Genomic DNA, 13578 nt, shown 5'->3' with positions numbered 1-13578 from the left:
CGCAGCCGAAAAGTCGGAGAACGCGGTCGACGAATTTATTCACGAAGGTATCGGACTGGATGTAGGCCACCTTCATCACTTCGAATCGGCTGGGCTCGCTTTCTTTATGGGTATCCAAAGCCGACCGGGCGCTCTCCAGATCTGCCTTCACCATCGCAAGATCGGCATCCTTGTCGGACAGCTGGCTTCTCAGAGTGGCTTCCTCAGACTCGCGAGCCTGCCGTTCAGATAACAGCAGACCTTCAACATTTTTTACCTTGTCTTCTGTCTGCTTTAATTTCTGCTCGAGAGCCCGGGTTTCCACATTTTTCTTCTCCAGATCCTCAACAACCCTTTGCTTACGGTTGGTGGCCAAGGTGATCTTGCCTTCGAACGTGGATATCTCTTTCTTGAGTCGGTCAATATACCCGACTTGCTCAGCACTCTTGCCCCGCTCGGCAGTCAGTAGTTCCTCGCTCTTAGCCAGGTCGGCCTGCAGTTGAGCCACCTGGGTGTCGTTTAAACCATGAGTGGTTCCCGACTGGCCGGGGGCTTCCTGCAACCGTTTCAGCTCATCCTCCACAAAGGCGAGCCTCTGGCTCATAGCCAGACCGTCCATCCAAAACTGTGGAAGTCAAAAGCAGAAGCAGAAGTGGATCAAAAGCAAGGCTAAATTAATAAGTGAGGAAGCCAAAAAGGAAAAACTCACCCCGGTGATCTGCTTAGTGTAACTGTTTGCTAACACGCCGGGTGGAGCGGCGGCCGTCCGGGCGTGGGCATCTTCCCATATCTCAGTCAATGGGCCCCGAATGATAATCCGGTGTTCAGTCTGATCAGCTGAGCCACCCGGCGCCAAAAGATCTTCGGTAGGAAGGTGGAGTGTGGCTGTTACATGCCTCCGGCGAGTAGTGGCCGAATGGGAAGAGGCCGATCGGCCCACGTGAGATGAGGTGGGTATGGGGTTGATGCTTGACCTCAAGATGCAGCCTTGAGCCGATAAGGGTGGCCGACTAACGGCAGGAGAGTCGACGAGAGGATCGGAAGGTGTGCGGTTGGACGAGACGTGGACGGCCTCCGACGACATCGGGCCAGAAGCGCCAGTTTGATCGGCTGCCCTTTCAACTGAAGACGCAGAGCCAGCAGCTTTTTTCGCCCGACGCCTTTTGCGTGCATTCTCGAGCAGCACCTCAGATTGCGAGCCCTCCTCCGGAACAAGTTGAGCCGCCGGAGGCTCTGCGATTGGCCCTTCCACCGCCGCTAAGCCGGCCGACACCACGTTTGACTCCCCTCTAGCTTCCTGAGTAAGCCCCTGCTGGGGTATTAGCGGTTCGAGGAGAGCTTCTGGCTGAAACCCCCGCTCGGCCAAGACTTCAACCACCACCTTGTCAACATCGGCAGTGGTAAGTTTTGATTGTCTGATCAGGCGTGCCCTCATCATGATGTCAGCTGTAAAATAAAGAGAGAAATCAGTTAGATAAAGATGAAAAAGGCAAAGAGATGATGTACCTATGTTGACGGGCTCGGACGGGCTGATCGGACTAAGGCCAAAGAGTGCCAAAACTCTCTCCTCCAACAACTTGTGAATGTTGAATTTCTGGCCAGCCAGCATGGAGGCAGCAAGCAGATAGGCAGGAGTATTCTTGTACTGAAGCAATGAAGGTTGAGGCCCCAGCGAAAGTTGCCAAGTGGTTTGGAAGGAAGGCCGATCGGGGAAGCGAACAAAAAAGAAGTATTCTCGCCAATGCTTATTAGAAGAGGGTATCCTGTCGAAAAAGACCAGGCCCGGTCGGGCTTGCAAGAGAAAGGTGCCTGGCTGATCGGAAAGCTTCGGGTAGTAAAAAAAGTGAAAAATCGAGGGGGTCAAGGGGATGCGATGTAAACTGAATAAGATGATTACCCCACACAAAAGGCGAAAGGAGTTCGGGACTAGCTGAGAGATGGATAAGCCAAAGTATTTGCAAACATCCAGGATGAATGGATGGAGAGGAAGCCGTAGGCCGACAACAAATTGGTCGCGGAAAAAGCAGACACAGCCGGTCGGCGGAATAGAAGGCCAATCGGTGGACAGCGGGACATGGATCTCGTAGCCAGGAGGAAATTCTAAGGTGTTGGCTAAGGTTCTAGCGTCCTGCTCGTCAAACCTGGACTCCATAGTATCGTACCAGGGGCCAGGGGCATAAGACAAGGGCTCAGATGTGCCGGTCATAGCAAAAGGAATGAAGCGAAAGAAGGCGGGAAGAAAAGCAAGCCGAAAAAGGAGGACAGGGGCAAGAAAAGGAGTTCGCCGGAAAAGCAAAGAAGATATAACAAAAAGGAGCCACAGAAGAGGGCGATAAACTCACCCGAGATGGAAGCAGCAAGGGAAGTAGAAAGATTCGCCGGAGAACACAGAAGATTCACCAAAGAACACAGAAGAAATCGCTGAGGGGAACAGATGAAGCTGCCAGGAACGAAAGCACGAAAGAAGACGGAGACGACAACCTTATAAACAGCCAAAGATCTCGCTTGGCCGTCCGATAGACCGAACGAACACCTAGAGGCAGATCTGGCCGTTCAAATTCAAACATCCCAAAGGTCATATCCCAACGGGTCACGTCAAACGTGCGGTGGCAGAGGACGAAGCGTGGCGTGCCTCGATAGGGTAGTTGTCAGAGTAATTAAGGAAGCATGCGACACATTATTGCGTCATGGTGACACGATTTCCGAGAGATTTTGCGGAGATCACCCAGGCAACGGCTCCCTAAGCCGATTAAGCAAGTTATACAGCTCAGACAGTCGTTCGTCCCTGCCGATCGGCTAGCCGAGAGCACCCCGTCGAAAGGAAAATCAAGGCCAGATAACCGAGCGCTGGCCGAGAGGCATAGTTGATCGAAAAACCCAACAAGAGATCGTCTTTTCGCACCAGTTAGTCCAATCAGTCGGACTTATAGCCTCCTTCGACTAGACGTAAGGGGGAGGCATGTGATCCGGTAATGACCTAGGGGGGCCTACCGCCGAGGAGGTTCAATGTTCGGATGGTCGTCAAAGTCAAAGGGCGTTCAGCTAAGAGACTAGCCAGGCCAAAGTCCCCATGGGCCGAGCGGCAGGAGGAGTTTGTGGTGGTGAGGCCGAGCCCGCAACCCGATCAGCCTAAAGAGTTCAAAGAAGGCGGGCTGAATCTAAAGTGAGAGATACCCATCGAAGACCAAAGAGTGAGCCGGCCGGATAGACCCAAGGAAGTGACATCAGATTAACGGCTGACATTTAAGAAGGGAAATATGTCTTAACATCCTTTTGGGAGTCGATGTCGCCGGCTGACGACGCGAATGGACAGGAAATCGTACGTAAGAAGATTGCGCCGTCTTGGCATAAATGCGTCTGCCCCGTTAAGATAAAGTGTCAAGGATCCTTTCTTGATGTTAGCTATTCAGGAAAGTTTAGGAAGTCGCGTCCGCTCGGGAAGTGTGTAGTCAACCCATCGAAGCTCTATATAAGAAGAGGAGTAGTCACCCGCGGAGACACGCGCAGATACGTCTCTGGGCACCACCATTCACTTCTTCATTTCTTTCATTTCTCTTCTTGTCATTGTGTGACTTGGGCGTCGGAGGGCCGTCGCCGGAAAGCCCTTCTCAGCTTGGCACTAACGACTTGTGATTACAGAAGTGAGGTATTTCCACCACACATGGAGATCCATATCAACGATATTTCCTGACAACCGTCCACTCAATTTCGAGACAGGATCATTTATATTTAAGAAAATTGATACTCTACCGTAAAAGAAAATAAATCTCTATAATCGACCGACCAAAAATACGAGTTTTTTCATGCACTGGAATGGCTACGCTCCTCTACCTAGTCATTAATTTCTGCTCGGCTCAATTTAGTTCGGCTCGGTGCTTTGCATTGACTTGGCTGCCTCGGCTCGGCTTCGCCTTCCCAGGAAAGTGTAACAGAAAGGGTCTGTACGCTGTATTGCCGTACGATCGTGTGTTCTGCATCCGACGGGTGGATCAGCCCCGAGCGCAACGAGAGCATTAGGGTGTTTAATCGAAGACCTAAGCGAGAGGCGTACGCCGCTATTTAAGCTGCTTACGCAACTCTCATCGCCTCCGCTCCCCTTCTCGCATCCTTTCCGGCGATTTGAATTGGAAGTGGAGGCAATAGTTCTAGTTTCTGCGTATCATTTCCTTCTCTTTTAGTCTCGGATCTATGATTTTTTCTTCTTTTTTTTTTTTTTCGATCCAACGATCGATTGGATTCGGTTGCTGTTCGTTTGATTTCTTTGGGTGACATGCAGACATCATCCCGGAAGGAAACATGTCGGACGAGGAGCATCATTTTGAGTCGAAGGCGGACGCTGGGGCATCCAAGACCTTCCCACAGCAAGCCGGTACCATCCGCAAGAATGGGTACATCGTAATCAAGGGAAGAGCGTGCAAGGTTGGTCTTAATTAGATCCGATCTCATATCTGTTGCTTACTTGATGAAAGCATTGATTTTTTTTTTCACCGTCGTCTTTTTGGTCGTGATCTACTGGGAAGGATAATTTGCTGTTTATCGCACTTATGGTGCCGCTTCGAACCTTTTATATCCAGAGTTATCTGTTTCACTTCTGTTACTTCACGTATCCTCTTCTTCTGTTTGGTTAATTTGCAATTTATTAGCTTGTAGTTTCAAATGCTTTTATTATATATATATTTTTGTTTTATTCAAGTCAGGAATTGCAAACAACTTCGATGCAGATCCTAGGATTAATAGTAACTGTTTGTTTTAGAAATTAAAACAAGTACAATTTTTATATTTTATTCTGAAGAATGTGTTCGGCATTTTTATAAGTTACATTGATGTAAAACATTGAGGGTACCATATTAGTCAATACACAAATCTTCTCTAGTTGCTTGATGATAGATTAAAGGAACAAGGACTAGAATCTTCAATTGTTCTCCATTTGTTATAACTGCCGTATTAAATAATGAAAGTTGGGGCAATACATATTTACCCTTTTAAAATTATGAAATAGCATATTTACTATTACAAAATCTAATACTAGATGTGTATCCTTCCAAATCTAGAAAGCAAACTAAGATTAATGATGTTCAGCCAAAATTATATATGCAAATTGCCCTCATAAGTCAATAAAAAATTGTGATAGCTATTGAATTTAGCCTCTTTTTTTTCTATCTCTTCTTCATATTCAATTGACATTCTGAAAAATTAGGTAAATCTACTTGAAAAATTGATAAAGAATATATATTAGTGTCTAAATTGAAAACACTTTCGTATAACCTTTAAAGTAAAATACAATATTATCAAATATAATCATAAACTTGTCATGGGTCTCTGCCATTGTGAAGCTCACAGATGTATGAACTCATCATGGTTGTCACAATCATGTGCGGGTTTTGTTGTCCACTAGTTTTGTGTGCTGGTCGGTGGACATAATAAGATGGTTGGCTTGTGCTAACTAGCATGGATTAAATTTTATACCATGCTTTTAACAATGTTTTTACAACATATTAAAGCTGATCCCTTATGTGGAAAGAACCTTTGCATGATTATGATTTGGGAATACCTACAAGGCATCTTTCACTAAAAGAGATATTTTTTCTGTGAAAGAAATGGAGATGTTGGTTATCATCCATAGTTTCTAGAAATCTTGGATATTCTCAAGTGCATGTGAAGAAATTGGATGAATTTTAGCTGTTACGCCCTATTATCACAACAAAATTAGCAAATTTTTGTGATTATGTAATATGAATTCCAAGTTTTCATCTCTATTTAATTTATGTATGCAGCAATCATGTTATTATTCTTTGCTTTTGTTTATATTTTTGATTGTTCCACTAGGTTGTAGAGGTTTCAACTTCTAAGACTGGAAAACATGGTCATGCTAAATGCCACTTTGTGGCTATTGATATCTTCAATGCCAAAAAACTTGAAGATATTGTCCCTTCTTCTCATAACTGTGATGTAAGTGTCTTGTAGTTTTTATCTCCAGAATTTTTGGCCTATGAAGGCTAATGCTGTTTTTCATTCTATTGTAGGTTCCTCATGTCAATCGTACTGATTATCAACTTATTGACATCTCTGAGGATGGATTTGTATGAGATCAACATGCTTTTTAACTCTTCTTTTATCTGTTCATTGGTTGAACTTGGAATTTTTCCTGCATGTTGCAGATTAGTCTGTTGACTGACAATGGAAGCACCAAAGATGACTTGAGACTCCCAACTGATGAAACTTTACTTGCTCAGGTTCAAATGCTACATGCACCCAACTTATTTTGTGCAAGCATTGTCAATATGCCCCTTTGCTTATTTATTAACACTGATTGGAACTTTTATGTATCTCCACAGAAGCATGTGTCAATATATATTTGCCAATTTCTATTCCATTTCTGGTGATTAGTATTTAGTGGTCATTCTTTGTCTTAGTTTAGGCATGGGTTTATTTGCTTATTTTTGGTTTTACTTTATTTTTGCTCTGATGTCATTTGTTCACCCACTATGTTTTACAGTTCTACCATGTGGAGTCTGCCAACCATAATTCTTTCATAGTGATAGTTGCACTCTAGTATGTCACTGAACTGCATTTGAATAGAAACTTCTAACTTAGAAAGTGGCATTGGTGGTGTTATCTATTTTGATTTATCCCAAGTCCCAATCCACAAGATTGAGACTAAAAAGTTCAACCTTGTGCAAATAATGTTCTACCAAAAAATTAACCTAATTATTTGGTGCTCAAGAGATGTTGATTTTATTATTTGATTGCTGATGTTGTGTAGTTTTGCATCTCCTGTTCTTTGATCCCTTGGTTCAACATCTTTTGATTTTGTTGTTCTAGATTCCATAATTTATCTACAGATAACTTCAACCCGAGAGTGACATTTTCAACTGACAGATTTTCTTTTCTGTTGCTCGCCATCGGAATTGTTTGTTGTATGCGTTGGTAATGGCATGCTGATTCTTTAAGAGCACCACATTCTGAATTGTAGCTTTTATCATGTGAACTGCCTGTACTAGACAAGATGGAGGTGGTAGAATCAATCATGCACCAAATTCTTTTTTAGGTGTTTTTTTTTATCTTGAAGATGAATGCCATAAGAAAATACATGCTCTATTCTGTTTTACTTGACGTAAAACATTGAGCAAGCCTACCATGGTTAGGATTGAGAGTGTATTTGATGGTTGACACATCTTCGTGTATATTTAGTTGACCTTACTGTCAGCTGGTGGAATTTACTCGTGTATATATGTCACAGAATCATTTTTGGAAAAGAGCATATCAATTTGTCAATGGTAAATGTACTACTGTGTTGGTGTTTCCAGAATTTTGAACTCTACCTGGCCGTAAATGTTCAGCAATACTTGCTGCAAAAGTAGTTTTAAATATAGCTAATAGCTTGGTTACTCTCTCTAATTGTAGTCCGTATTTTTTGTTTTTTTTTTGCGTGATGCAGATCAAAGATGGTTTTGCAGAAGGGAAGGATCTGGTGGTGACTGTCATGTCTGCGATGGGTGAAGAGCAGATCTGTGCGTTGAAGGACGTTGGTCCCAAGTAGATCTCATTTTATAGCAGCTGCTCCTGCATTTTAGCAGTTGCTATTGTGAGCAATGAGCGTAGTATTGGGGGATAAACAAACACCTATTTATTGTAAGGATTTTAATTCGTTATCTTGTCTTTTCGACTTTGGTACCTTAAATTCGCATCAGAACATTTGGAGATAAATAAAGCCATGCTTGAATTATCATTTCTTATCTAATCCAAATTGGAGTTGTCAATCATCATGACTGCATTGACTCAATAAATTTGTAGGGATGGTAAGAGGTGATGCACAGATCTGATCTATATCTATCCCAATAATTCCCATTTGTTTCTTCTAATAATCCATGCCTTGTGCGCTCTACGTGAAACAATCTAAGTTCGATTTGCAGAGACCATGCAGTAGATGCCTATTCCTCCTAATCCGGCTTCAATCACGTGTACTTGGCCGAAGCTACTGGGTGATGGTTCCTTTTCTTGCTAACTGTTAAAAGGTAGAAAAGGATGGAACAAGAATTTCAATCAGAAAGGAGCACTACCCTACCACTATGATCACAGCAAGGAAAATAATAACATGCCTATCTCACTTTAGTCAACTAATAAGTATAGGCCCAAGCTAGAATCTCAGGATTGGTCTCCTAACAGGAAAGTTGTCATGCTAATCTAATGTGTCTAATTGCAATGATAAGCACAAATTAGTCCTGGGGCAGTTGCCAAAGACTTACTCTGAGGTATCAAACTCTGTTAGGAGCCATTATCAAACCAAAACATGATTTGTTTTGTTAAACCACGCGAAAACACGCGAAAACACACAGCTCATATCTCTAGACAGTTCAGAGGACAGAGATAAGAGCTGTACTGGAACGCAGCCACTTAGAGGCATCTCAGCTCGGTTGATCTCAAAACATAAAAACAGAGATTCCATGATTTCAGCAGGTAACGCGGATTCATGCATCACCTCACGTGAAGACGAGTTCCTCTTTTTTCTGGCATTGTCTACTATTTATAAAGGGGAGAATCTTGTCTGTGAATGGGCTCAAATGGTAGGGTTAAAACAGCAGCTGTGGATTTGTGCTCAAATGATTAAGGTTAAAGAAGAAACGACAAATGCAAGATGGCCTTAGCTAGAGACAATTAACTTCCACAAAATTGCAGGGGGGTATTCCCCTACAGGAAGGAGGGCAGCTAGGAAAATCTGAAGTCGTCTTATCTAATTATAATAATAACAATAATAATGGTCTTATGTCAATTCGAGAAGTTTTCTTATTTTTTAATAAAAAATAAGCTCCAATCATCCCACTCGATCGCCAACAACCCTTCTCGTCCATTGACACCGATTCAGTTACCCATTCTTCCCTACCTTTGCTAGTGATTATATATATATATATATATATATATATACACACAGTTTTGTTCCGCTACGGAACAAAACTTGCGCACCTTTGCGGACCGCCCTCGTGGCACCGTCCGCGTCACCTTTTCTCTCCCTTAGAAAACGCCACAGTCCTCCTGCCTAAGCCCTAACGCAATCTACTCCTCCTTTTCAGTCTTTCTTCTGCGGAACAAAACAGATCTTCTCCAACCTCGCGATCCTTCTCGCCTCCGCAAAGGTCGGCTTCCATCCCTCGCGAGGATCTGTAACGCCGCCGCATAGATCTGCCGCCTCGCCATTCTTCTCGCCTCCGCAAAGGTCGGCTTCCATCCCTCGCGGGTTCTGCAACGCCACCGCGCACATCTTCTCCACCTCGCCCTTCTTCTCGCCTCCGCAAAGCTCGGCTTCCATCCCTCGCGGGTTCTGCAACGCCACCCCACACATCTTCTCCACCTCACCTTCCTCTCGCTTTCGCCGCTAGCATTACAGAGGCCGACGGTCTATCTAGGGTTTCAGGCGTCGCCTCCACTCATCAAACCCAACGATTCTAGGGTTTCTCTCGGCGCGACGAATTTCATTGCAGGTAAAACCTCATTTTAAAAAATGTTATTGTTTCTGTTTTTATTTATGGTTTCGGGTTTTAATCTGTAGCAACGCCGAGAAGTGCATGATCAATGTGACATCAATTAACAAGAATCTGTGATTTGTTTGAGTGTCTATTTATGTTGTAATTTGCAATATCAATGTGATTAAGAAGTGCATAAACAATTTTTGATGGTTTCTGTTTTTATTTATGGTCTCTGTTCTTAATCACATTAGGCAAATAACTGAGGAGTCAACTTGGCTATGTATCATCCAAATATGCTTCCTTTAGTATGAGGAGTCAAAGAGAAAGTGATATGCTAATACAAAACAAAAATACATTTATCTGTTAGTTGTTTCTAGGCTACTTCCATTCTCAAAGCTTATACCAATTTTGAGATACTAGTTTTTTCATGATATCTAGGCATGTCATTCAAATGATATCCTTATTTCGGTTATATCTAATATTTGAGATACTAATTCAACATGGATCATGAAACTTACTATTAAACACAGTCAACCTTTAAAGTGTAGGATTGTGTCAATGGATGGTGTGCACCTACTAAAGAGGAGGGTTTAATAGCTGTTTGCATAACTGTGATTAAGAAGTGCAATATGTTTACTAATGATTTGTTCTTGCCTAAACAGTGCATATACAAATCTTTCTATAGTTATATTCTTGTAGCGCTTTAAGTTGCAATCATTTCTTTTGAATGCTCCATATATTATCACTTGAATACCATCTATATTTTTCAATACTTATTCAAACTGCTATTGTTTAACTTAATTTTGTTAAATTTTACTTTTAGGTTGTTATTGAATGGCATCATCAAGTAACAGTAGCATCAACCATACCAAATATGAAACTGTACGATGCAAGGATTGTGGATTAACAACATTTGTGCTAGTCTCAAGATCGATCAAGAACCCAGGAAGATTATATTATGGATGTAGGCAGCATGGATGGTTAAAGTGGGTGAGGTCTGATACTGGACTAAATGTAGACACCAATGATATACATTTTAGGATGTTGCCAAGAGTGGAGTCAAGAGTAGAAAGTGAACACATTGCTTATCCTAGACATAATATGAGAAATTGGAAGTACCACTTATGGTTTGGATATTAGTGATAGTGAACTTATTTCTTTTGGCTATATACTTGTTTTGTTTGTTGGTTGGTCTAGTTAAGTGATGCTAGTGTTGTAATGTGATACAGAAATGTAATGACGGATGATGCGACATTTGATTTTTTTTTGTTTATGGATGGATATTAGTTTTGTATCCTTAATATTTGTATTTCATAACTCCATTAACATTCAAAATGGGTCGGGCGCCATCATGATTTTCCATTGAAGCTTAACCATTGGTTCAATGTTGTGAGATGGGAAATTAGAAGCATTTACTTGTATTTTGTTTATATTTTATAAGTTGTAATGGATCAATTGTTTTGAGTAGCTCTATACATATTTAGTCCTCAAAAAGACTTCTTGAGCTTGTATCCTCCATCTGGATAGAGTACTGAGTTCTACGAAGAAGTTCCTGATACTTCGTCATTTGAAATTAACCAATGGCACGATACCTGCAACGCAATTTAAAAAATCTCACAGGATGATTTGATCGGTGAATTTGATCGGTGAATCGGAATCAATATCAGAAGGATCGATCCATAGCTCTCGAGTCCTCGACGGTGCGAATAGTCTGATCGATCGTGGACCGATCACCTGTGCGTCGGATCGTCCACGATCGATCCCCCACGATTCTCGAATTCATATATTCTTCAGACAGCCGATCGATAGCCTATGAAATCTTCATGTATTGGCCGACCGCGCACCGATCGAGATAACCTACAAAGCTTCGTGGTCGAGCTCGACGATCGCAGTCGATCCTCCGAGGTATCTCCGATGCTGCGATCCGGAACACAACAACCAGATGAATCGATCTGAGCCAATGCGATCCAAAGTCCCTGAGTTAGTTTTAGAGCCTCCCAGCCCTAAACCCTAACCCCTAACGTATTTCTGGTCCAGAGAACGAGCTATCAAGCCCTCTCTGACCTAGTCCAGAGAACGAGCTGCCGAGCCCTCTCCGACTTCGTATTGAAAATTATGTTTTGAAAAATATTAAAAATTAATATTTACAGAAGATTCCTTGGCATTCTTTATAGAACTGGCATTCTTTTCAAAATTATGTATTATCATTCTTTTCAACAGGCATTCTTTTCAACAAGATAATTCCCTGGAGCTAATTCACAGAACATCCAACGATAATTTTTTCAGTAATAGTTCTACTTCTGGCATGGTTTTAACATTCAACAACAACAAGAATACTTCTCCTTCTACAGAACATCCAACAACAAGAATACAATGAATTAAGAAAAAAAAGAAGAGAAGAGTAAATACATGAACTGCATCCAACATCCATAAGTAAATACATATAGTCATTAGAACAGAAGAGCAAGTGAATAGTTTATAATGTCAGATAATACATCAATGAGGAATACAGCTCCTGCATGGTTTAAAAAAGAAGCAATAGAAATTAAACACCATTACAAACTCAAGTACCAAACTGCCATCTTCTATGCCTCTTACAAAAATTTGATCTGGAAAATTTTTCAAACACTTGATCACCATGCTGAGAAGAGTAAGAGAATAGTTTCCAACCAAGATATTCACGCAACAAAATATCAACCTAATTGGATAAACAATATAAACAGTATGTGAATGATAAAAAATATGATACCACAACATAAAATAAAAAATTAAAACAGTATGTGAATCGATTAACAATCTAAGAAATAAATAATATGATATCCATGTAACTAAATTTGTTTAATCTATCAAGTTAAGAAGTTGAACTTTGTAAGGTTATCTTATGCAACAATATGATGTTTAGGATTGTAAAATATAACAAAATATAGCTTTCACTACTTTTCTAATTGGTTGATTACATTTTGTATACTGTGCTACAATCACATTATGACTCAAAGCTATCAAATTTGGTTTGTGCATTGTGCTACATTCACTACAATTTGTGTGCTGTGCTACATTACTACTTTTGACAATGGTGAATGGACAAATCATTCACGAATGAAATAATTTACAGCAAGTAAAAAAGTAGCATCTATCAAATATCAAAATTTTACACCCACACTAAAAAGTCAATCTATAATCACATAAAGACTCAAATCTATACATACTGTTTCCAATGACACTAAATCACAATAAGCAAACACCTCACTATAATAAACACAATAAACCAATCAAACATACCAACAAAGCAAATAGATGAATACCAACCATAGTTAGCATCCTAACGCATGTTATTAGAACCTGTAACAATAAAAATAATTATTAATTACATTTTCTCAATAAACCACTATAATTCAACACAAAAAACTTTGATATTACCAGAAATAGATGCCAAATCTGGTTCATATGTATCGTCAACACTGTTATGATAATTATCTTGAGTTGACCTGATAATTAACACAGTGTCATATTTATAAAATATAATAAAATTAATCTGTTCTTGCAAGTAAAAGTATAATATAAATGCAGAAATAATCGACACTTACCCTTGCTGTAAATTTGGACAATTACGCTTGTCATGTGACACTCCTCGATGTCCACATCCATGACATAGCCTGGAATTTGAGGTTGATTTCTCCTTCGCTAATTTCAATCTCTTCCCACATCCCTTTGTTCTAACTAAAGAAAGATCAATAATACCAAGACCCTCATCCATGGATTTCTTCCTTTGACTTCTATCACTGCATACTCCACTAATGTTCAACTCTTGAATTTTATTATAGATACAATCAAATTGTTCATCCAAGAAGGTTGTCCCCTCATTAGTCAAAGATGCATCATCAATTAATACTGAAGCTTTATAGGATAACCTTGAGTGTCTCGACATCAAAAACTTTTCTGAATCTGGATCATCGATCACATTTTGCTCACCCAAACCATATACCGCTCCAACTTTTGCATCTCTTGTCCATCGCTTAAGTATATATGTATCAGGCAAATGAAACACTTGATTGATACGAAAAAAAGCTAACATATGCCTGCATGGAATGCCCTCGAACTCGAATTTTGTGCAACTACATGATATGTAATCCCTTTGTTT

General features: G+C 40.9%; 1 protein-coding gene across 2 annotated transcripts; it reads left to right on the top strand.

Annotated features, from left to right (window-relative positions):
• The first annotated feature begins 3968 nt into the window (after nucleotides 1-3968).
• On the top strand, nucleotides 3969-7708 carry LOC122032159 (eukaryotic translation initiation factor 5A-2-like). Of its 2 annotated transcripts, none has more exons than XM_042591418.1 (6): nucleotides 3969-4115; nucleotides 4256-4398; nucleotides 5806-5928; nucleotides 6003-6059; nucleotides 6138-6212; nucleotides 7418-7708. In XM_042591418.1, exons 2-6 carry the CDS (start codon nucleotides 4276-4278, stop codon nucleotides 7517-7519), a joined length of 480 nt encoding a protein of 159 aa, XP_042447352.1. In that variant the 5' UTR covers nucleotides 3969-4115; nucleotides 4256-4275; the 3' UTR covers nucleotides 7520-7708. The 2 variants fall into 2 exon arrangements, with proteins under 2 accessions (XP_042447352.1, XP_042447351.1); XM_042591417.1 differs by having other exon boundaries at nucleotides 3984-4135.
• The last annotated feature ends 5870 nt before the right edge of the window (nucleotides 7709-13578 follow it).

This window comes from Zingiber officinale, chromosome 11A (genome assembly GCF_018446385.1).
Source record: "Zingiber officinale cultivar Zhangliang chromosome 11A, Zo_v1.1, whole genome shotgun sequence".
Classification (NCBI taxonomy): domain Eukaryota; kingdom Viridiplantae; phylum Streptophyta; class Magnoliopsida; order Zingiberales; family Zingiberaceae; genus Zingiber; species Zingiber officinale.
Note: the sequence above shows the minus strand (reverse complement) of the source record. Positions and strands in the feature narration are given on the sequence as shown.

Bases quoted from the DNA above. Each gene is read 5' to 3' on its own strand.
- LOC122032159 (XM_042591418.1), top strand. From the start codon at position 4,276: ATGTCGGACGAGGAGCATCATTTTGAGTCGAAGGCGGACGCTGGGGCA. The intron at 6,060-6,137 runs GTATGAGATCAA...TGCATGTTGCAG, and splicing joins ACATCTCTGAGGATGGATTT to ATTAGTCTGTTGACTGACAA. The intron at 6,213-7,417 runs GTTCAAATGCTA...TGCGTGATGCAG, and splicing joins ATGAAACTTTACTTGCTCAG to ATCAAAGATGGTTTTGCAGA.